This window comes from Myotis daubentonii, chromosome 10 (assembly GCF_963259705.1).
Source record: "Myotis daubentonii chromosome 10, mMyoDau2.1, whole genome shotgun sequence".
In the NCBI taxonomy this organism is placed as follows: Eukaryota; Metazoa; Chordata; class Mammalia; order Chiroptera; family Vespertilionidae; genus Myotis; species Myotis daubentonii.
In genome coordinates this window covers 76,277,657-76,303,494 of record NC_081849.1, presented here as the reverse complement: position 1 = coordinate 76,303,494, position 25,838 = coordinate 76,277,657, and the positions used below count along the sequence as shown (strand labels likewise).

General features: G+C 37.6%; 1 protein-coding gene across 4 annotated transcripts in view; it reads right to left on the bottom strand.

Moving 5' to 3' along the window:
• Positions 1 to 25,838, bottom strand: part of CDK13 (cyclin dependent kinase 13) — a 123,710-nt gene that overhangs the window by 44,857 nt on the left and 53,015 nt on the right. For all 4 annotated transcript variants that reach the window (XM_059655734.1, XM_059655736.1, XM_059655735.1 and 1 more), the window contains exons 6-7: positions 6,769 to 6,958; positions 5,537 to 5,593 (exon numbers count right to left, since the gene is read on the bottom strand). In XM_059655734.1, the coding sequence (XP_059511717.1) occupies positions 5,537 to 5,593; positions 6,769 to 6,958 (247 nt within the window). The remainder of the gene's footprint in view (positions 1 to 5,536; positions 5,594 to 6,768; positions 6,959 to 25,838) is intronic.

The window sequence follows — 25,838 nt, the reverse complement described above, 5'->3', positions numbered from 1 at the left end:
CTCCCAGAAGATCCTCTGCATTATCTAGAATTCCCAAAGCTACTTGTACTAATCTATACCAGAAGCATCCTCCAGATCAGGATAATCTTTTTATAAATAAAAATTAATGAAACAGTTACTATAAATGTATAACTACAATTCAAGCTTGAGTGAAAAGGCAAGAACACAAGTAATAAGATCAGCGTTAAGGTGACAATGTTATCATTAATATAATTTCACTCAGTCCTCGGATAAATATCAGAGGCAATACCTCTCTACCATTTAACCTATACATAGAGCTTTGGAGAAATTTAATTTTGCTTTTAATGGTAGTTTTATGAAAAAAACACTAGATGGCGATATTGCCTTCCAAAATGTTTTCAAAACTTATTTTGATCAGATAATTTTTAGAACCATAAAAGATGTTTTTCAATACCTTATAAATAAGGATTTTAGAGATTTTTTTAAATATATTTTATTGATTTTTCACAGAGAGGAAGGGAGAGAGACAGAAAGAGTTAGAAACATCGATGAGAGAGAAACATCGATCAGCTGCCTCTTGCACATCCTGTGCCCGCAACCCAGGTACATGCCCTTGACCGGAATCGAACCCGGGACCTCTCAGTCCACAGGCTGACGCTCTATCCACTGAGCCAAACCGGTCTCGGCGATTTTAGAGATTTTTAATCCTTCCTCTTAAAGTTGAGAACAATGAGGTCTAGAGAGATTAAGTGACTTACCCAATATCCCACAACAGATTAAACAGCAATGCCAGGACTAGGGCCTACGTGTTTTATGTTACTTGCATTAAAAAAGTAAATGTGCTAAATTATAGTTTCTTCTATAGAAAATGAAATTAATTTCAACTTAATAGGAAAGCACATACTTTTTTATATGGGACAATCACATAAAAAGAGATATTCAATCATTTAGAAAAGCATTGGAGCAATCTAGTAAAATAAAAACTCGAAAGAGGGCATATCAGTCACAGGAAAAGTTGGACTTAAAATAGTTACTAAAAATAATCAAATGAAGTAATTGTGGGTCTGGTCTCAAGATCTATAGTTCCCAATGCTAAATGAGATAAAATATGAATAATTAATGTTCAAAACAAGAAAATGATTCTGCAAGTTTTTAAAGGAACTGTTTTCCTTCTCATTTTAATCTAGTAGTTCTTGCTTGTTCTTATATTGCAGTACACATGACAGCGGAGATCCATTTTGTTCACACCCACTCAATGTTCAATTATTCCATATTAGCTGTAACTCCATCCAGTTTTCCTCAAACTCAAAAAAGATATCCAAAAGTACAAGAGTGAAAAGATGTGGTTGATGCTATTAAAGTAGCAAGCTCAAATCTGCTCAATTTTTAAACAAATAAACCTTATAATAATTTCTTGAATCCTTTAGTTATTCTATCTATTGCTAATTACTTAGAAAATATTTCAAAGTAATATTTTCTTTGATTTGACATTTGGATGGATAAGTATTATGATCAAGCTCTACCTTTCTGTTTATAATTTAAAAAATATGAATGAAAAATCATTTGCTGTATGTTTAGTTCAATATCCAGAAAACTTGGGACAACACAGCACAATCTGTTAAAGGCAGGTTTCAGTGTTAGAAATCGTTATGTTATTAAACTTTACTGGAACAATATATATTTCTTAAAGTCATACCATCAAAATAAGCCTACTTCTCTAATTTTAAAGAAATTGAAAATATTCAAATCTGAAAAACATAAATTTTAAAAGAATATATAAACTCCTGAAGGATATGATACTTACTTATGAAACAAAATGATACACCAAATTTTTATCTTACAAATTTGATTAAGCAGAAAAATTCAGTATACATTATATAAAAATGCCAAGATTTTAAATTTCCTACTCTTCTAAGCTCAAAATTCCCAAATGAATTTAGCAGGGCAATGAGGACCATGGCTCAGTGAACATCCCACACCCATGGCACACCCAACATTACATTTTAAAAGTTTTGATAAAATTTGGCTTTAAAATCAGATTTTCTGGAACATATCTATTCCAATGTGAACAAATATCTGCATAAAAAGAATCTGAGATGGGAAATGGTGATTTAGCTGTTCTCCGTCTACACTGACACCTAACATATAAACAAGAAAAAGTGAGTTTATATTCAAGTATGACAGACACATACTGTATTATGAAAGAATGATCTAATTACAGTGAAATCTCAATGAGTCAGCTAAGCAGATAGATGCCTTAATTAAGTAGAATTTCCCCCTAAAGAATAGGAACTGAAATTTAGTCATTCAAAAAACATTATTTCAAGTGAAGTGTTGGATTAAGTACACATTTGGACCAATTCATTTTTTCCCCTTCAATTTCTACCATGAGGCACTATTATATATGATGGAAAGAATAAAAAATTGGGAGTTGGAAACCTTGAACTATATAAACACTCTTAACTCTGCCAACAACGTATTTTTTTATATTTAAAGTCACTCAACCCTTTCTGGATCTCAGTTTTCTCAAATACAAAATGAGGGTTATAGCTGTGTAGTGGATAAAACAAAAGCAAAAAAGGCTCTGGCTCAAGTGGACAGAGGGGACTGTAGCCATGTTCACAATAACCCATCCACACCACAGTTTCTGAGGGGTTTCACAAACTCAAATGGACCCAAAACACACCATTCAACAACCTCCTAAACAGTAAACAATGAAAATAACTTTCAGAATGATGTCACGGGCACTGCAAGATTTGAAAATAAACAGATTTTTTTTTCACTCTAAAAATTCAAACAAAACCGGATTTTTTTCAACTAATCTTAAACTGGCAAAAACTCAGTGAAAGTAAATACCTGTTTTTAAGAATTCTAATTAATATTTTATTACATTGTAGTTATACCAAAGAAATTACAGAGTTGCCATAAAGAATGTTAGAATTAAATATGTATTTAAAAATAAAGAAATTATACTGACAGGAAAGTAATGGGCTAAACTAGAGCTTTATCAAACTCAGTTAATTCCATAGTTTGTTTATATAAAATCCACTATTTCACAAAAAATATTTTAAAATTCCATATTAGTTCTAATAAAACAAGTCATATTTCACTGCCACTAGGCATAAAAGTACCAAAGCGGGATATACATGCCAACTTTCACCAGAGAAACTCCACAAAAAGAAGTTACTAGGATACACTGAACTTCTTCACAAATTTGCTTAAAAAAAACAAACAAAAAAAAACAACTACTAGAACTAATAAATGAATTTGGCAATGTAACAGGATACAAAATCAACACCCAGAAATCTATGACTTTTTTATATACCAAAAACAAAATCACTGAAAGAGAAACTAAAAAAAAAAAATCCCATTTACCGTTGCACCCCCCAAAAATTAAGATACCTAGGAATAAATTTAACTAAGGAGGTAAAAGGCCTATACTCAGAAAACTATAAGACTTTGAAAAAAAGAGGTAGAGGAAAACATAAACAAATGGAATATACTGTGTTCATGGATTGGTAGAATCGACACCACTAAAATGTCCATATTACCCAAAGCAATCTATAGATTCAATGCACTCCCCATTAAAATACCAACGGCTTATTTCACAGACCTAGAACAAACTCTCCAAAAATTCATCTGGAATAAAAAAAGACCCCGAATAGCTGCAGCAATCCTGAGAAATAAGAGCAAAATTGGAGGGATCACAATACGAGATATCAAGCTATATTACAAAGCCACAGTTCTCAAAACTGCCTGGTATTGGCACAAGAACAGACCAATGGAACCAGAGAACTCAGAAATCGACCTAACCCATTAGGCTCAATTAATATTTGACAGAGGAGGCAAGAGCATACAATGGAGTCAAGATAGTCTTTTCAATAAATGGTGTTGGGAAATTTGGTCAGATACATGCAAAAAATGAAACTAGACCACCACCTTATACCATATACAAAAATAAACTCAAAATGGATAAAGGACTTAAATGTAAGAAGGGAAACCATAAAAATCTTAGAATCCATAGGCAGCAAAAACAGCAGACATGTCGTAGCAATATCTTTACCAATACAGCTCCTAGGGCAATGGAAACTAAAGAGAAAAAAAACAAATGGGACTACATCAAAATAAAAACCTTCTGCACAGCAATAGAAACCATGAACAAAACAAGTAAGCCCACTGCATGGGAGAACATATTTGCCAATGTTATCTCTAATAAGGGTTTAATCTCCAAAATTTATAGGGAACTCATACTACTTAACAAAAGGAAGACAGGCAATCCAATCAAAAAATGGGCAAAGGACCTAAACAGACACTTTTTAAAACAGGACCATAAAGAAGGTCAAGAGACATATGAAAATATGCTCGAAGTAACTAATCATCCGAGAGATGCAAATCAAAACGATACCTGTCAGAATGGCTATCAACAAATCAACAAACAACAAGTGCTGGAGAGGATGCGGAGAAAAAGGAACACTCGTGCACTGCTGGTGGGAATGCAGACTGGTGCAGCCACTGTGGAAGACAGTATGGAGTTTCCTCAAAAAACTAAAAATGGAACTCCCATTTGACCCAGTTATCCCACTTCTATGAATATATCTCAAGAAAACAGAAACACTAATCAGAAAGGATATATGCACCCTATGTTCAGAGCAGCACAATTTACAATAGCTAAGATTTGGAAACAACCTAAGTGCCCATCAGCAGATGAGTGGATTAGAAAACTATGGTACATCTACACAATGGAATACTATGCTGCTATAAAAAAGAAGGAACTCTTACCATTTACAACAGCATGGGTGGACCTGGAGAGCATCATGCTAAGTGAAATAAGCCAGCCGGAGAAAGATAAATATCATATGATCTCACTCATTTATGGATTATAATGAACAACATAAACTGATGAACAAAAATAGAGCCAGAGAGGGGAAAAATATTCTAGAATATAATAGAAGTAATCTGTTATTTGCAGACTTTTAATATTCCCTACAACTTTTGTGGTATCATACCATGTTAGTACAGTTTTAGAATTATTATTACACTTAAAATCCTTTGATTCTGGAGATATTAATGTCTATTGCATATAATATTATATGTAAGATCATTTTTCTTGAATAATTGGTGTTTACTGCATATACCATTATATTTAAAATTGTTTTTCTTGTGATATTAATGTTTATTGCATGTAACATTATATTTAAGATTATTTTTCTTGAAATATTAAGGTTTATTGCATGTAACATTTTTATATTTAAAATCATTTTTCTTGAAATAAAAAACTGAAAAACAAATTCCTAAGTTCACTTAAGTTATATTTACAATGGCACATTTTAAAAGAAATTATATTTACCTCTAAGTGTTAAAAACACAATTATTTAAAATTGAGATAAATGTATAAAATTCTGTAATTAAAATAGTCAAGCCAATTATGGTGTAAAGTTTTATTACCCCATTTATTTAACTACAAAAAAGTAAATTTCCTTTTTCTTAAAAAAAAAATAAACTATCAATAAGATATTCTTACATAGCTTCTAAAACTGGTCTCTAATATGTCTATATTAATTTAAAGTACTCTTACCTTTCTTCTGAGCTATACAATCGAGCGAGTCCAAAATCTGCAAGTTTTATCTGCCCTCTGGTGAAAGTAAAACAAAATGAATAAAAGATATTATTCTACTTTGAAGTGGTCATACAAAATCATGTTCTTAGAACTAATAAAAAATATGTAAACTTTAACTTTGATCACACTGCAGTACTCAAGGTACTATAGGTATAGGAAAGTAGATAAACTCAGGATAAAATAAGGTAAAAAATTTTTCTTTGGAAGAAGTTCAGCTAATACCATAATACTAGTACTATTTTTATTATTATTGCTATTATTACAGTATTACCAGTATAACAGTATTTCAGCACTATTTAGTTGCTATTTAGAAAAGTATACTTCAAAGAAAATAACACAAAATGAGGCAATTTCTACTACTTAGTAATAAGACAAATTACTTGCTCAAGTCAATAATGTTCAAGATCTAAATCACAATGTTTTAAATTTAAATTGATTTTCCTGTTCTTAGAGGGGCAAGGTGCCTGGAACACTTTATACTAACCCAAATCAGGACCAGACATGCTTCACTTAAACTAACAAATAATACCAATTACAATAGACTTATCAGGAGTTCAGGTTATGCTGTCAGTAAAATATTCAATACAAGCTTTGTGTGTGTGTGTGTGTGTGTGTGTGTGTGTGTGTGTGCGTGCGCGCGCGCGCGCACTTCAAAAAGGCCACTTTAAAACTTTGATATTTGTATTCATCAAATACTTATATTCTCAGTAAAGCTTCCAGTCAACAGGAGGTTATTAATAAAGTATTTGGAATCAAAAATTATATGCAAATTTTCTTTTTTTTTTTAAAATATATTTTATTGATTTTTTACAGAGAGGAAGGGAGAGGGATAGAGAGTTAGAAACATCGATGAGAGAGAAACATCGATCAGCTGCCTCCCGCACACCCCCCACTGGCGATGTGCCTGCAACCAAGGTACATGCCCTCGACCAGAATCGAACCCGGGACTCTTCAGTCCCCAGGCTGACACTCTATCCAGTGAGCCAAACCGGCCAGGGCTATATGCAAATTTTCAATTGTGTTGGGAGGATGAAGGGGAGGTTGGCACCCTAGCGCCCCCCCCCCCCCCCCCCCGTCCCCCGAGTTGTTAAAGAGTCAACTATAATCTAAATTTAAAATCCTTTAAACAAAATCAAGGTATACATTATATAACACTCACTTTGAACATACATATCCAAGTTATATCATACCTATTATTTAGAAGAATATTTGAACATTTAATATCCCTATGCAAAAAGTTCTTCTTATGACAATAATCCAGACCTTCCATGAGCTGTCTCATAAATGACTTTATGTGATTTTCATTAAAATGAACCAAGCCTGATTCCAGTAGTCCCATCAGATCATGGTCCATATATTCAAATACCAGGTAAAATGCACCTAAGAAAAAGAACAATTAAAACATTAAAGATTTTTATTCTTACAACTTTTCTATAGGTTCAAAATTTTTTTAAATTCTACGTTGAAAACTAATCCTTCCCTTGAAAAGAAGTGTTACTTTATCATTTTGATAATGTTCATCTTTCTCTCTGAGTTTACTATCAATAAATACATCCCAAGGGCACATTTAACCCAGCTTTTGTCTCGTAAACAAAACTCTTATTATATAACCAACCCTGTTGATTTTCACATAGCACAGTTTCTGGGTATAATTAATGTAAAATAAATTCTTAACTGTTTTACATATCGAACAAATTGTCTCTTAGTGAAAAGGGAATAAAATCAGTACAGCTCATTAAAGAAAATTTGAAGGTGGCAAAAGAGTTGTTTTTAATTTTTAAAAAAATCTGAGCTCAGCTGGACTTTAGATGAATCCATTTAAGCCTTCCACATATAATTTCATTGTATCTATACAGCTCCAGAGCATTTGGAAGCATACAAATTACAACTTTGTATTATAAAGCCAGCTTAATCCTACCAAAACATAACATAGCACATACACAACTGTACTTATGCGATTCAAAAATCCTAAGTGAAAGTTGCATAAATTGAATCCAAAGCTGTATCAAAAAAATATCCCAATCAAGTACAGTTTAATTTAGCAATTCAAGAATGAAAAGGCTGATAAAATTTAATACATCTATTTGTCAAAGGAAAAAATATCAATATGTCAAAAAAAGGCATCTGAAGAAAGTTCACAGTTTCTAATTAAAAACAAAGCAAAGATCTCATTGTAAACTTACTGTCTAAAAATCCAAAAGAATAAAAAGAGAGTTACAGAAAATCATACAAAAAAGCAAACGACTTCATATATGCCACCAACAATTCATTAGAAAATAAAATTTAAATGACTCCACAATTGAAAAAAATTATATTACAAATGACTAGGAATAAATTTTAATAAGAATTAAACAAAAACCAGAGTACCAGCCAAAATGTTTCTGGTGATAAACATTTACTCTACCAGAAATTAATATAAATTACCATACTATTAGGACAGATAGAACAGTGTAATATACATACACCAGAAAACAAACTCCAAATACAAAGGGTGTTCCAAAAAAATGTATACATACAACTTTGAATAATTATAAAAGCAATGTTTATTAAAATACATTTCATTTTCAAAACTGAGCTATTAGCGGTTAAAGTGTGTATACATTTTTTGAAAATACCCTGTATATCTAATAATTACTAAAACATTTTAAGTCAGTGAACAAAAATAGAAATTCTAAGACAGAATCAAAAGGATATGCTAGAAACCAAAAACAGCATAATACAAGTAAAGAATGCCTTTGACAGGCTCATCAGTTTGAAGGATATGGCCTAGCAAAGAATAAGTGAGTTTGAAGATAAGTCAATAGAAATTTTCAAAACAAAAGTGCAAAGAAAAAGACAGAATATCCCCAAAATGTGGACAATTACAAAAAGTGTTAACATATGTGTAATAGGAATACAAGAAACAACAGGAAAAGAGAGAACGGAAAACAATATGTAAAATAAAAATGACTGAAATTTCCCCAAATTAATAAAATATATGAAAACCACAGATCCAGGAAACTAGGGAGGACATCAAGGGGAATAGCAAAACTGCTGAGAATCAAAGACAAAAAAAGAAAACCTTGACAGAAGCCAGAGGGAAAAAACATCTTACCTATAACCGCATTCAAGGATAAAAATTATAACTGATTTATCTTAAGAAACGTTGAATAAAAAAAGAGTGGAATGAAATATTTAAAGTGTTGAAAGAAAAATCCACCAACCTAAAATTCCCTATTCCATATCCAGCAAAATTATTCTTCAGAAGTGACAGAGAAATAAGAACATTCTCAAAAAAAAAGGAAGAAATTTGTCATCAGTAGATCTGCTTTGCCAAAAGCCAAAAAAATCTTCAGAAAGAAGGAAAATGATACAGGAAAGGAACTCAGATCCACATAAAGGAAGGAAGAACATTAGAAAATAATAAAGGTAAAATAAAATATTTATTTTTCTTATTAATTGATCTGTTTGTTCAAAATAACAGCAATGGTTTCTGTAACTAGCTTGTGAAATAATAATAACAATGTTACAACAAATGGGAGTGAGGAACTGGGAATACTCTGTTATGAGGTACCTATACTACCTATAAAGTAGTACAATGTTATTTTAAAAATTATAAATGTATTCTGTGAACATAAGCACAACTACTATAGATAATTTAAAAAAATAAGCATTGTTGATATGCTAAAGAAAGGGAGGGAAAAATGAAATCATATGAAAAGCTTAATGAAAGCCAGGGAAGGCAGAAAAAGGGGGGGGGGGGAGACCACAAATAGAAAAATAACAAATATGGATGATATTAATCTAACTATATCAATAATCACCTTCCATACCAAAGATCTAAATATACCAATTAAAACAGAGACTGGTAAAGTGGATAAGAAAAATAAGACCCAATTAGATATTTCCTATATACACTTTAAATATAAATAGAGCCCTGCAGCGGTTGCCAACTGGTCCTGGAGAACATTCTCCCATAAACCAAAAGGTTATGGGTTTGATTCTCAGTCAGGACATATACCTAGATTGTGGGTTCAATCCCTGGTCACAGTGTGTAGGAGTGGCAACCAATCCATGTTTCTCTCTCACCTCACCTCACCCTCCTCTCTCCCGCTCTCCCTCTCTTCTCTCTCTCTCCTGTCCCCCCTTAAAAATCCTCTTTCTAAAAATCAATAAAAACATATCCTTGGGCAAGCATTAAAAAATAGAGAGAGAAAGACAAAGATTAAAATTAAAGAACACAGGAAGCTATGCCATACTATCACTAATCAAAAGAAAGAGGGAGTAATTTATTAATTTCAGACAGACCAGATTTAAGAGCAAGGAAAGTTATCAGGAATAAAGGGGTCAATTCTCCAAGAACAAATAATAACCTTTACTGTGTTCACTCCTTACAAAAGGCTGCCAAAATACATCAGAAAAAAAAACCTGAAAGAATTACACTGGTAAATAAATATTACATCTATATTGTACTTCATCCAACAATAACAAAATACGTATTCTTCTCATATTCACATGAACCATTCACCAATACAGAGCATACTCATGACCATAAAACACACCTAAACAAATTTAAAAGAAATCATACAAACTATGCCAATGAAATAAAACTAAAAATCAGTAACAAGAAGATAGCTGAAAACCAAAAACACCCAGAGTTTAAAAAAATAAAAAACTTTAAAATAACACCTGAGTTAAAGATGAAGTCTAAAAAGAAGCTTTAAAATATTTTGAAGTAAATTAAAACAAAAACAACTAAAATATGTGGGATACAGCAAAGCTATTCCTTAGAGAGAAATTATAGCACTAAGTAAATGTATAAGAAAAGAAGATCTAGAATCAACAACCTAACTATCCACTTTAGGACTCTAGAGAAAGAGCAAATTAAATTTACAAGTAAGCAGAAAAGTAGAAATACAGTTACAACTTGGTTCTCAAACATCTCCCACCTTGAACAATTTGGTTCTCAACCAAGTTGTTCACAGAAAAAAATGTCTTGGTTATAGAACAAAACTTCAGTTTTTGACCAGACAACCCTTTCATGCCGATAACTCACCAAAAAAAAAGCATCTCTCAGGAAACAAATGAGAAAATGCTTTTGTTGATGGCGAAATCAAGGATCAGCACCATTTATACTAATAAAACGGTAATATGCTTAGACCGGGAGACCTTCTGGACAAAGCCATGGTGGTGGGGCCAAGACAAGAGGCGGTTAGGGGGTTAGGGGCAAGCAGGCTGACGGGGAGGGGTGGGGGGCGCAGTTGGGGGTGAGCAGGCTGGTAGTGGGGGGCAGTTAGTAGTGATCAGGCAGTTGGGAGTGAGCAGGTTGGAAGGGGAGGCAGTTGGGGTCGAGCAGGCCAGCACAGTTGGGAGCAAGAAGGCTGGCGGGGGGGGGGGGGGCAGTTGGGGGCGAGAAGGCCAGCAGGCAGAGTGGTTAGGGGCAATCAGGCAGGCAAGCGAGCTGTTAGGAGCCAGCAGTCCCGGATTGTGAGAGGGATGTCCAACTGTCAGCAGCCGGACATCCCCTGAGGGGTCCCAGATTGGAGAGGGTGCAGGCCGGGCTGAGGGAACCCCCTCCCCCGCACAAATTTCATGCACCGGGCCACTAGTTTTAAAACATAAAGAAGCCATCAGGAGTGCTAATGTTGCTAGGGTGTGAAAAAAAGGATCACAGGAAACTGAAGAGGTAGAAAGACTGCTGGTGATTTGGATAAAGGAAAAGCAGTTTGAGAGTGACAGCCATTTTGGAGGCAGGAAGATGCCGCATACAGACTTCCTGAAAGATACTTCTGGAACTAGTACTGAAAGTGATTCCTTTAAGGTTAGTAGGGGGTGGTTCGATAAATTTAAGAAAAGAAGTGTTTATTTCTATATTAAACAGTACATTAGGCATGTACTGTATATAAGAAAGGTTAAAATGGAATTATTTGTGTGTCTAGAACAGATTAATTCAATTTATTTATTTCTTTTAAATCTTTATTGTTGAGAGTATTACAGATGTTCCCCCCTCACCCCCCCGCCCCCCCAGGGCCCAATGCCACCTTATTCCCGACCCATCCCAGGCCAATTTACATTTCAAATAGGAAAAAATGATTCACTTTTTGAACAAATCACTTCTCAAACAGCCTTCAGAATAAAAAAGTTCAAAAACTGAGGTTTTGTAGTAATAAATATCAGAACTTAAATCAATGATATTGAAAATAGGAACTCAACAGAGGGGGGAAAAATCAACAAAACTAAAAGCTGATTCTTTGCAAAGATCAATAAAACTGGTAAACCTTTAGCCAGATTAAGGTGCTAATTACTAATATGAGAAATGAAATCACTATATCAGGTCATCACTATTGCTCCCAGGAACATTAAAAGGATGGTAAAGGAATATGTGAACAACTAGATATACATAAATTTAATACTTTAGATGAAATAGATCAATACCTTGAAAGACATAATCTACCAAAACTAAAAGGAGAAATAGATAATCTCAATAGGCCTATAACTATTGCAGAAAATTTATCAATACTTAATAACTCTCAAAAACAGGAAGCACCAGGCTCAGATGGATTTACTGATGAAATGTAAGGATGTAATTATACCAATTCTCTACAATCTCTTCCAGAAAATACAAGGAGACCACTTCCCAACTCATTCTATGAGGCCAGCATTATTTTAATACCAAAATCAAACAAGACATTACAAGAATGGAAAACTAAAAAGCAGTCTCTCATGAACATATATGTAAAAATCCTCAACAAAATATAAACAAACTGTACCCAACAATATATAAAAAGAATTATAAACCATGACAAATTAGAGTCATCCTATCTAATAACAGACAAAAAAGGGTAATTGACCGTACTTTCACTACGCCTCCCATGGGCTAATCAGCATGATATGCAAATTAACCACCAACAAATATGGTGGTTAATTTGCATGCACAGGTGCCCAGCAGCTATCGGAGCCTGCAATCAGCGCTGAGAGGTCCCCTGCCCAGGCCATGGGCGAAGCCATGATGGTGGGGAGCAGTGGGGGAGCCAGCAATGGTGGGGAACAGGAGCGGAGCCCGCAATTGCGGGGAGCTTGGGGTCCCCTGCCCAGGCCTAATGCCCCAGTCAGAGGTGTTAGGTCTGAGCAGGGGTGGTTCCAGCAATCAGGGGTAGCAGGGGGGGAGCCGGTGATGGTGGCAGCTAGGGGTCCCTTGCCCAGGCCTAAGGCCTTGGCCAGAGGCATTAGGCCTGTGCAGGGGCCGAGCCAGCGACTGTGGGGAGCACCGAGGGAGCTGGCGATGGCAGGGAGCAGGGGCAGAGCCAGCGATCATAGGGAGCAGGGGCTGAGCCGACGATTGAGGGAGCTGGAGGTCCCCTGCCCAGGGCTAATGACTCAGCCAGAGGTGTTAGGCCTGGGCAGGAGCCAAGCCAGCAATTGGTGCGAACTGCAGAGGAAACACCTTTTCTGACTGCTCATACTCCCTGTATGCCACTGGTAATATTCTTAGTAACTTTGGTAATAAGAATCCAAAGAGATGATCTAGGGTTTTTTACTACACTCCTGGAGAAAAAAAAGGAAGGTCCGCTGCTGGAGGGTTAAGAAATGTCATATCCTGTCCTAGCTGGTTTTGCTCAGTGGATAATGCCCACAGCTGGGTCTGGGTTCAATTCTGACTAAGGGCATGTACCTAGGTTGCAGGCTCCTCCCTGGCCTGGGCCCAGGTCAGGGCTCATGCAGGAGGCAACCAATCAAAGTGTTCCTCTCACTTTGATGTTTCTCTCTGTCTTTCCCTTTCTCTTCCACATTCTCTAAAAATCAATGGAAACATATCCTCAGGTGAGGATAAAAAAAGAAAGAAAGAAATGTCATATCCTATGAAAGACACATCTTGAAAATGCCTAAAGAAAGTTGTCATTTTTTCATGGTAAAGGGACTGGAGTCCGTGTTGATGAAAACACCTTCGTGGCTGCGGTGATTGGCAGTGGCTGCAGCAGTGGGTTGATGGGGCTGGTGCCTTCCCCTGATCAGCCCGGTCGCCTCGCACAAAGGGAGGCCAGACTGTGGCTTAGGCCCGCTCCCCAAGGGGAGCAGGGAGCAGGGAGTAGGACATCCCCTGAGGGCTCCCAGTATGTGAGAGGGGGCAACCTGGACTGAGGGACCCCCCCATCCAGTGCACAAATTTTTGTGCACCGAGCCTCTAGTTCCAAGTATGCAAGGCAAAATTCAATTAATGTAAGCCATTACATTAAACAACAACAAAAACAACACATATATGATCATAGAAACAGATGCAAAAAAGTATTTGAAAAAATCTGGCAACCATTCATGATTAAAAAAATAATAATAATTCTCCTCCTGACACACACAAAAGCTAGGAAGAAAGGAGAACTTCCTGAACTTGATAAAGAATATCTGCAACCTACAGCTAACATCATTTTTAATGGTGAGAGAACTTCCAATAATATCAACAAGCCAAGGATATTCCCTCTCACCACTTCTATTCATCATTGTACTGTAAAACCTAGCTAATGCAATAAGTCAAGGAAAAGAAGTAAAAGATATATAGATTAGCAAGGAAGAAATGAAATGCCTTTGTTCACAAATCACACAATTGTCTATGTAGAACATCTCAGAGTCAACAAATAAGTCCTGGAACTAATAAGCAATTACAATAAGGTTGCAAGGTACCAAGATAATATGCAAAAGGTAATTGCTTTCCCCCTACTGGCAATGAACAACTGGAATCTGAAATTAAAAACATTACATCATTTACCTTAGCAGAAAAACACACACCAGGTATAAATCTAACAAAAAATATACAAGAGCTATATAAGAACAATCACAAAACTCTGATGAAAGAAACCACGCTCTAAATCAGTAGAAATATTCCATGTACATGGGAAAAGAAAGACTCAAATTGTCAAGATGTCAATTCTTCCCAAATAGATCAATAGATTTTTAACACAATCCCAGCAAGTTATTTTATGGATATTGACAAGCTAAAAAAGTTCATATAAAGACCTTGAAGAGGTAGTGAGGTGGATGTTGCAATAACCTTGTGGCTGACTTATAGAAACTGTTATTGAAGATAAATAAGATATAGCATCCTTGTAAAATGTGAAACATTTATAGCTGGTAAGAAGTATTTCTTTCACTACAAGCAACAATGCAATTTAGATTTTGTTTTAATATAAGCAAGTGCTGTCAATTAGTTGTAAATTTTGAGGTGTTTTCATCAATAATATTTGCTTCTAGGAATGGCAGCATGATGATCCCCTCGGCTTCTCCTCCTGAAACTTCAACTATAACAAATGATTCCCTGCTCAATATAGAAGCACACCTGAGAAACGCATTCACTGAAGCAGCTAATGTTGAACAACCGGGAATAAACCAAGGGGCAGACACTCAACGCAGAAGCAGAAACCACAGGCATGGAAACATGGAACAGACTGATGAATCTCAGAAGGGAAGGGGGAGGGCGGAAAGAGATTAACCAAAGATCTTTAGTGCATACTAGATGCACAGTGCATGAGTGGGGTCCCTCGGCCTGGCCTGCAGGATTGGGCTGAAACCGGCTCTCCGACATCCCCCGAGGGGTCCTGGATTGCGAGAGGTTGCAGGCCTAGGGACCCCACCGGGCCTCAAGTACATCAATAATTACCCTAAATGTAAATGAAATGAATTCACCAATAAAGAGGCACAGAGTAGCAGAGTGCATCAAAAACAAAACTCAACCGTAAGCTGCCTTCTAAAGAAATATCTAAGCTGCAAAGACAAAGGTAGATTCAAAGTGAAAGGGTGGAAAATGATTCTCTAAACATAAAAAAGCTTAATGACACATTAGAATTGACATAATTGACATTTATAGAACCTTTCATCAGATTACACGTTCTTCTCTATTGTACATGGAACATTCGCAAGGATAGGCCATATGTTAGGTTATAAAACTAGCCTCAATAAATTTAAGACTGAAATTACACCAAGCATATTCTCTGATCAAAATGCTTTGAAATTAGAAGTCAACTGCAAAAAGGAAGTAAAGAAATCCACAAATATGTTGAGATTAAACAACATACTACTAAAAAATGATTGGGTCAAAGAAGAAATAAGTGAGTTCAAAAGACATACAGTGACAAACAAGAATGACAATATGACAAATCAAGACTTATGAGATGCGCCGAAACCGGTTTGGCTCAGTGGATAGAGCGTCGGCCTGCGGACTGAAGGGTCCCAGGTTCGATTCCGGTCAAGGGCATGTACCTGGGTTGCGGGCATATCCCCAGTGGGAGATGTGCAGGAGGCAGCTGATCGATGTTTCTCTCTCATCGATGTTTCTAACTCTCTATCTCTCTCCCTTCCTCTCTGTAAAAAAATCAATAAAATATATTAAAAAAAAAAAAAGACTTATGAGATGCAGTGAAAGCAGTAATAGGGAAGTTTCTATCATTGCAAGGCTATCTCAAGAAATAAGAGAAATCTCAATTAAACAATCTAACATTACATCTTAAAGAACTAGAAAAGGAAAAACAAAAGCAACCCAAAGACAATAGAAGGAAATGCCACCAAATTCAAGAATTTTGATAAGTTCCTAGAAATGTATAACCTTCCTAAACTAAATCATGAAGAACTGGAAAATCTAAATAGACAAATTAGCAGTGAAGAAATTGAAACAACTATAAAAAAAGTCCCAAAAACTAAAAGTCCAGGACCAGATGGCTTCACCAGCAAATGTTCTATCAAATGTTCTATCAAATGTTCAAAGAAGATTTAAAACCTATCCTTCTCAAACTCTTCCAAAATATTGAGGAGGCTATACTTCCTAACACATTTTATGAGGCCAACATCACCCTCACACCAAAACCTGGCAGGGATAACACAAAAGAAAAAAAAACTACATACAGATATAAAAACCCTAAACAAAATACTAGTAAATCAAATACAACAATACAACAAAAAATTAATACATTATGATCAAATGGGGTTCATTCAAGGAGCACAAGGATGGTTCAGCATATACAAATCAATCAATGTAATACACAACATCAACAAAAACACAAAAATTCATATGATCTTGCTCTGGCTGGCGTGGCTCAGTGGTTAAAGCACCGGACCATGTGCCAAAGGGTCACCCAATCAATTCCCAGTCAAGGGCACATACATACCTGGGTCTCAGTTTCAATCCCCGGCCCTGGGCCACATGCAGAGGCAAACTATCAATATGTCTCTCTCACGTTGATGTTTCTCTCTCTCCCTCCCTCCCCACCCCCTTCACATCCTTCCCTTCTACTCTCTCTAAAACTCAATGGAGCCCTAGCCGGTTTAGCTCAATGGATAGAGCATCAGCCTGTGGACTGAAGGGTCCCAGGTTCGATTCCGGTCAAGGGTACATGCCCAGGTTGCATGCTTGATCCCCAGTAGGGGACGTGCAGGAGGCAGCCAATCAATGACTTCCTCTCATCACTGATGTTTCTATCTGTCTCTCCCTCTCCCTTCCTCTCTGAAATCAACATTACATCTTAAAGAACTAGGATATTTTAAAAAATATCCTCAGGTATAAATTAACCCAAAAAATAAATAAATAAAATAAAAATCATATGATCTTACCAACAGATGTAGAAAAAGCTTTTGATAAGCTAAATATCCATTTATGATGAAAGCACTAATAAATAAAATAGAAACAGAGGGAAAGTACCTCAACATAATAAAAGCCATCTATACATAGAAAAGCCTAAGCGACTGTCCGACCATTAGCTATGACATACACTGACCACCAGGGGGAAGATGCTCAATGCAGGAGCAAAAACCACAGGCATGGAAACATGGAACAGACTGATGAATCTCAGAGAGGGGAGGGGAGGGAGGGCAGGAAGAGATTAACCAAAGATCTTATATGCATACTAGAGGCCCGGTGTGCAGATTTGTGCACCAGTGGGGTCCCTCAGCCTGGCCTGCACCCTCTTGCAATCCGGGACCCCTCAGGGGATGGTGGACTGCTGGTTTTGGCCCAATTCCCACAGGCCAGGCCAAGAGACCCCACTGGGCCTCTAGTATATGATAAACCCTCAGACAATATTATACTCAATGGCAAAAAACTAAAAACTTTCCCTCTAAAATCAGAAACAAGACAAGGAGGCCACTCTTATTCAACATAGTTCTGGAAGTCCTGGCCAGAGCAATAAGGCAAGAGAAATAAATAGAAGGCATCCAGGAAGAAATAAAAATGTTATTTTTTGCAGATAACATGGTTCTATATATAGAAAACCCTAAAGATCCCAGCAAAAAAAACTATTAGAAACAATGAAAAAATACAGTCAAGTTGCAGGATACAAAAGCAATGTATAAAAATCCACTGCTTTCCTATATGTTAACAATGAAACTTCAAAAAAAGAAATAAAGGAACCAAGATGGTGGAGTAGGTAAATGCCAATACTCGCTGCCTCCCACAACCACATCAAAATTACAACTAACATATAGAACAACCATCATTCAGAACCGCTGGAATGCTGGTTGAATTGAAGTCCTACAACTAAAGAAGTAAACAACAAAGTTCATCAAGACTGGCAGGAGGGGTAGAGTCACAGAACAGGCTGGTCTGACACTCACATGCGCATATTTTTTTAATTGGGGCGCAGGGTGGGGAGTGATATCTCCACTGCAGAGGCCTCCCCTGATAAGCAAGAGTCCCAGCCCCACATCAAACCTCCCAGCCCAGGATTCCCAAGCTTTGAAGAGAAGTCTCCGTAACTTCAGGCTGTAAAAGCAGCAGGGATTGTGGCTGAGTGACAATGGAGGCTGCTGGAGACCCAGACAGCTCCTCTTAAAGGGCTGACTTACGAAGTTAGATGATCCCACTTCCTCTGAGCTCAAGTGCTGGGCAGTGGCTTTGGGGAATCCAGGGACATATGGGTAGGAACTGGACTGTCTGCCATCAGGGCATGAACTCAGGGGTGGTTTTCTTCCAGACAGGAGTGCTCACAAGGATCACTGTTCCTATGCTGAGACCTCCCCCGTCCTAGAGCTGACTGGCAGCCATATCTGAGTTTCCATCAGCCGGGCTCACACTGTTTGCTCTGTCCTGGAAATTCCCTGAGACCCCTCTCCATTCAATTTGCAGTCCCACCCAAGTTGTTTGCAGTGGCTTTTCCTTATTAATAGCCTATCCTGCTTCAGGCTTCAGGCTTTGCTAAAATCTCTCAGACAAGCAGCAGCTGGTATCAGTTTGCCCCAAACCTATCAGTAAAAGGCTCAAGATCTGGCACTAGCACCAGCCTGCCTTGCTTCACAGTAGGGCCTCGCCTGGGCACTTCCAAGCCCAATACAAAAAGCAGCCATCTGTAGACCTTTCTGTAGCTCCTGATGGGTGGCCCTAGGTAGTGGCTGACTTTGCACTTCCCTGGAGGCCCCAGAGACATTTTAATTCAGTGGACAGTTTCAGACCATGCCAGGTTACAACTCTATATATCCACAAGTGACACACTTAAGGGGCAGATTCAATTAGCAATAGAGTCCCACTGAAGCAAGTCCTGCTCCATAAGGGTGTCTCCTGCACAGCAGCTCTTCCACTGTATTCACAGCTGGTCCTCACAGCCAACTGGTCTACACCTGAATTCCTCCCAATAATGCCAACAGCAATCAGGGCTCAACTACAATAAGACTGTGCACACAGCTCACACAGGGACTCACCTAGAGTGCCCAGCTCAGGTGACTGGAGAGGCTGAGCCACTGGGCCCTAGAGGACACCTAATATACAAGGCCACTCTACCAATTCCAGGAGACATAGCAGCTCTACCTAAAACATAGAAACAAACACAGGGAAGCAACCAAAATGCAGAGGCAAAGAAAAACGTCACAAATGAAAGAAATGAAAGCAAGCAAACCACTGGACAGCATTCAAAACAATGATTATAAGGTTACTCAAGGATCTTAATGAGAGCTTCAAGGGACTTAATGAGAGCTTCAAAGGACTTGTGAGACTTTCAAGAGTCTAAGTATGAATGTCAAAGACATGAAAAAGGACCAGTCAGAAATTAAGCGTAAACCGGCAGTTGGACATCCCTGAGGGTCCCAGATTGGAGAGGGTGCAGGCTGGGCTGAGGGACACCCCCCCCCCCGCCAGTGCATGAATTTCATGCACCGGGCCTCTAGTCCTATCTAATAAAAGAGAATATGCAAATTAACCATCACTCTGTGACAAATATGGCGGTGCACATAGTGGCGGGGGGTTGAGGGGGACGCTGGCAGTGTCGCCCCAGGAACGTGAGCCCAGCGTCCTGGCCCTGGCCGTGTGGAGGGAGGGGTCTCTGGCCAGAGGCCGGGCGCGGGACACTGGCATTGTTGCAGGCCGGGCTGAGGGACACCCCCCCCCCCGCCAAGTACACGAATTTCGTGCACCAGGCCTCTAGTATCAACACTAATAAAAGAGAAAAATGGTAACTGGCGTACGAGCTACCCTTTTCATTGGCTAATCAGGGCTATATGCAAATTAACTGCCAACTAAGATTGGCAGTTAACTGCCAACAAGATGGCGGTTAATTTGCATACGTAGGCACAATGCAGGGAGGCGAAAGGGAAAGCAGGAAGAAGCCCCCTGCCACTGACAGTGATCGGAAACCCAGCCATGATCGGAGAATCAGGTGCCTTTGCCACCCTGGCCAGTGATAGCAGGAAGTAGGGGTGGAGCCAGCAATGGGAGCTGGGCACGGTCGAAGCTGGCAGTCCCAGGAGCTAGGGGTCCCTTGCCTGGGCCTAAAGCGAAGCCCACGATCGCGGGGCCGCTGCAACTGCGGGTTCCCGCTGCCCGGGCCGGACGCCTAAGCCAGAGGAGTCAGGCCTGGGCAAGGGGCCGATCCTGCGATGGGAGGGTGATGGGGGTCAACGCCTGAGGGCTCCCAGTATGTGAGAGGGGGCAGGCTGGGCTGAGGGACACTCCCCCCCCCCCACACACACACCCAGTGCACGAATTTTGTGCACCGGGCCCCTAGTTTAATATAAAAAAGAATGAAGATCTGAATAGCCAACACAATATTGAATACAGTATTAAAGGAGAATGAAGTTAGAGGGCTGTTACTATTTGACTTTAAGACTCACTATAAAGCTACAATAATCAATACTAGTATTGTAGTATTAGCAAAAGAACAGACAAGTAGGTCAATGAAACAAAACAGAAAGTTCACAAAATAGACCCTTACAAAGAGTCAACAGATCTTAGATAATAGAGCAAAAACACTTCACTAGCAAAAAGGTAGTCTTTTCAACAAATGCTGCTGGAACAAGTAAACACAGATATAAAAACAAAAACAAACAACCCCCCCCCCCACACACACACACACCAAAAATACCCCCAAAGATTCTAGATACAGACTTACATAGACCTAAGGGTAAAACACAAAACTGTAAAACTCCTAGAAGGGAACATAGGAGAAAATTTAGGTGAACATAGATTTGGTGATGACTTGGTAGATATACCACTAAAATCACAACCTGTAAAGAAGAAACGGTCTTTTTGTGTAAGAAGAAGTTGGACTTCATTAAAATGTTAAACTTCAGCTCTGAGAAAGACATTGTTAGGGGGATGAAATGACAAACCACAGACTGGGAGAAAATCTTTATAAAACATATCTTTTTAAAAAAATATATCCAACATATGGAAAGAAGTCTTAAAAATCAACAATAAGTAAACAAACAGCCCAATTAAAAAGTGGGCAAAATATATGAAGAGACACATCCCCAAAGAAAATGGACACATCCCACATAAGCATATGAAAACATTCTCAACATATTTCATTAGAGAATGGCAAATTAATACAATAATGTGAAATCATATCCACATCAGAATGGCAAAAATCCGAAACAGTGATAATACCAAGTGCTGATAAGGATTTGGACCACCATTCATTGCTTGTGGGAATACAAAATGATACAGCCACTGAAGACAGTGTAAAAGTTTCTAACAAAATCCAACATACTCTTACCATATGATCCAGCAATCACACTCCTTGGTATTTATCAAAAATAGCTGAAAACTTATGGTCTACACAAAACCTGCATATGAATGTCTATTAACAGCTTTATTCATAATCATCAAAATTTGAAAGCAGCCAAAATGAAGAGAAAAATAAACTGTAGTACATTGAGACAATGGAACATTAATCAGCACTAAAAAGAAATGATGTTTGAAGGCATGAAAATTCATGGAGCAAACTTACATGTATATTTCTAAGTGAAAGAAATCAATCTGAAAAGGCTACATACTGTATGTTTCCAACTATATGGCATTCTGGAAATGGCAAAACTATGGAGACGGTAAAAAAATTCAGTGGTTGCCAGGGTTTCAAGAGGTGAGAATGAATAGGTGGAAGAGAGTATTTTTAAAAGTCAGAATATTATGTGTGTATGTGTCTGTCTGTCAGTCAGATTCTCTGTGTCTGTGGGACTGACTTCCTATGCTTCTTTGTCTCTATTTCTGTGTCCTGACATCCCCCGAGCCTGCAACCAAGGTACGAGAGTGCCCTTGACCCGAATCGAACCCAGGACCCTTCAGTCAGAAGGTCAACACTCTATCCACTGAACCAAACAGGCAGGCCTTCTATGCTCAAGAATTGCCATTCTTGAGCATAGGTCTAGAAGGATACAACAGGCTGATAACAATGGGTTGGGCAGAAAGTTGCAACAGAAAATGGGAAATTTTTTCTTATTCACATAGATTAGCATTATTTCAACGATTATGGTAAGCTAATTTTACTTTTATACTTTTTACAGAGGAATTCTACTTCCAAAAGAAAAAATTACAGAATAGTTATAAGCCGTTAAAATACAAGCGATTTTTAATTCAGTAAAAGCCAGTCACATTAAACTCTATCCTCATAGGCAAAGAAATAAAATGGAATGGGAACACTGCAGGGGAAATAAATTATTGTGCTACTTGCATTTCTGATCCCCTTCATTGAGTAGTAGACGGTACAGTCATTATTGTTCACTGTAATTAGGTTGAATCCTTCAATATCTGCCCACCAAAAGATCTGAACAACCCTTGACAAGAAGTCAAGCCAGCCCTAACCGGTTTGGCTCAGTGGATAGAGCGTCGGTCTGTGGACTGAAGGGTCCCAGGTTCAATTCCAGTCAAGGGCATGTACCTTGGTTGCAGGCACATCCCCTATTGGAGGCAGCTGATCGATGTTTCTAACTCTCTATCCCTTGCCCTTCCTCTCTTTAAAAAAAATCAATAAGATATATATTTTTTTAAAAAAGTCAAGCCAAACATTTGAGGATTGGGAATCAACTTGACCTGACTTCTACTTGGTCAACTTCCAATCATCAACTTCAGAATAATGTGATGCTACTGGGGAATTCTAAGACAGGCTTGGATGTTCTACAACCCAATGCACACTGGCTTGAACGAAAAAAGAAAATTTATCAATCTTCTAAAAATTTTCCTTTGTTTGGGGTAAGGAGTAAAATAGAGCTTTCAAAATTTTTATGGCAAGATTACCTCTCTCTAGCTCTAGCCGTTTGGCTCAGTGGATAGAGCATCAGCCTGGGGACTGAAGGTTCCCAGGTTTGATTCCGGTCAAGGGCACATGCCTGGGTTGCAGGCTTGATCCCCAGTAGGGGGCGTGCAGGAGGCAGGCGATCAATGATTCTCTCTCATCATTGATGTTTCTATCTCTCTATCCCTCTCCCTTCCTCTCTGAAATCAATTTAAATTTTTTTTTTTTTTTTTTAATAAAGGGTCCCTCTCTCCATTTCTCAGTGCTGGCTGTATCCTCAGAACCCATACAGCCTCAGGTGGTTGCTGCAGCAACAGACCCTTCTTGCGTTAGGCTCACATCTCACAGTTACGATATGTAAAATCTTAGGACCTAAGTCTCAAACTCTGGACAAGAGAACAGAAAGGATCTGAGTGACATGCCCCAAGGGAACTGAAAGTGGAATCAGCTCCAGAGCTACATGGACTTAGATTAGATAAAAGGTGGATCCTCAACAAAAGGCCAATCTATTCTATCTATGACTATATTGTCCATTCAGAGGCCATTGGCCAAAAGTACCTATGAAGCACCTGAAACATGGCTAGACTCACTGAGATGAGATGTTCTGTGGATTTTGAAGACTTAGTATAAAAATAAGGGCAATAACCCCCAAATTTTAATATTTATTACATGTTAAAACAATATTTTGGGTAAAATAAATTATATTAAAAATATATGGCCAAAAAAAAATATATGGCAAGGGGAGCGTGGGTTACACCAAGAAAGTAAACAATTTCACTGGCACACCAATTTAAATAGATTAAACTAAATTGTCTACCTATTACTAATTCCAAAATCATGACCAATTAGGAAAAGGTGAAATCATAGCTAGCACAATTTATAAAAATGTGTTTTAAAATTCTTATAGTAAAATTATTCCTAATTAAAAAAACATTTCGAGAAAAGGATGTGAAAGACCAATCTACTTTCAATTATCCATTCTATAAATGATATATATTAACCTAGAGACTATTTGTTCAAAAATAATAAATCAGTAATGGCTGAAAGCAGACATAAGGAATAGGAATAGTGAATGTGAACCAAAAAGCTACAAGTTTCCCTTGCAAATCCTAATTTATTTTTTAGAACATATATTTATATGAACTCTATATTATTATCAATTATTTTAGGATTTTACTTTTGTGAGACTTTATACAACAAAACAGTCAACAAATATATTTTTATTAACTACAAAAAAGAATAAGAGTAGCCTAATACAGTAACACAAATAGAAAAGGTAGCACTACAGATAGACAACTAAATAATTATATCATAATGCTTTAACTAATAGGCTTTAAAATGCAGTGGTATCCTGAAAGATGAAATCTGACTCGGGAATCATGAGAGAAATTTAAGCTGAGATTTATAGCAGGGCTTGGAGCAAGCGAATGATGGGGACAGGGGCGTGCTCAGTTTGAGATACCTTTGTAAAATGTGAACATGGAGGGATCTAGTGAATAGTTGTAGCTTTCTGGAGCTCAGGACTAGAGCTGATGATGATGATAACCTTAGAGCTATGAGAGTATCTGGGAAGAAGAGATAAGACCACCAACGACATAACCCTGAGGAACATCAACATTTAAAAATAAGGCAAAGAAAGGGCCAATTAGATTTAAGCTATGAAGCAATAATCAGACAGAGAGAAAACAAATCTGACTAGAGCTTTTTCAGAAAAGCCAAAACATTCAAGAAGCAAATCAACATAATAAATATTGCCCATGAAAAGAAAGAAAAAACTAAGAAATTACTACTGGTTTGGCAAGAGATCATTAGTGACCTTATTTTTATAAAGTGGTAGGAAAATTCAGACCAATTAATGAATGAAAAAGTGAGAAAGTACAGACAGCAAATACTGATTACTCTCTCAAAAAATTTGGCAATAAAGAGTAATAGAGCCATTGGCTGACTCAAATCAGAGCAAGATTTGTCTGTTTAAGACAGAGATTTGAGTAGGTTTAGTGCTGAAAGTAAGAAGCCAGTGAAGAGGAAAGAGTTTGAAAGGAAGACATGACACACATTGGTTCCTAAGAACCTGAAAGCATCAGCTCTGAGCAGGAAGGAGAAATACTACCTACTCTGAAATAAAGGAGTGAAATAGTAAAGAGTGAAGGAAAGGCATGGAAAGTTTGAAGTTGAGAGAGTAAACTCTCATCTGTAAGTGTAAGCTTCTTTGTAGAGAATGAAGCAATTTCTTCTCTTAAGAGAACAGAGTGTTTGCTTTGTGGAAGGGAAGAAGAAGCTGATTAAGGACTGTCCAGCAGTCCTGGAGTTCCAGCTCTATAGGCCAGTGATGGCGAACCTATGACACGTGTGTCAGAGGTGACACGTGGACTCATTTTTTTGGTTGATTTTTCTTTGTTAAATGGCATTTAAATATATAAAATAAATATCAAAAATATAAGTCTTTGTTTTACTATGGTTGCAAATATCAAAAAATTTCTATATGTGACCCGGCACCAGAGTTAAGTTAGAGTTTTCCAAAATGCTGACACGCCGAGCTCAAAAGGTTCGCCATCACTGCTATAGGCCATAAGTCTGAGGAGAAAATACTCTACATGGTTATATGATTTCCCCCCCCAGTAAATTTAATATTAAAAAAAGTGATCAATCCAAGATTGAAGGTTAGGGCAGGTTTATAACAGAAGGACAAATAAATAGGTATGAATTTCTTTGTGAAGAGTCTTAGAAAATCATTAATTACAACTCCAAATATCTTTATAAATTCAAAAAAAAGTGTAAGATATATTAGAATTCGGTTTCTCAAATTCAAC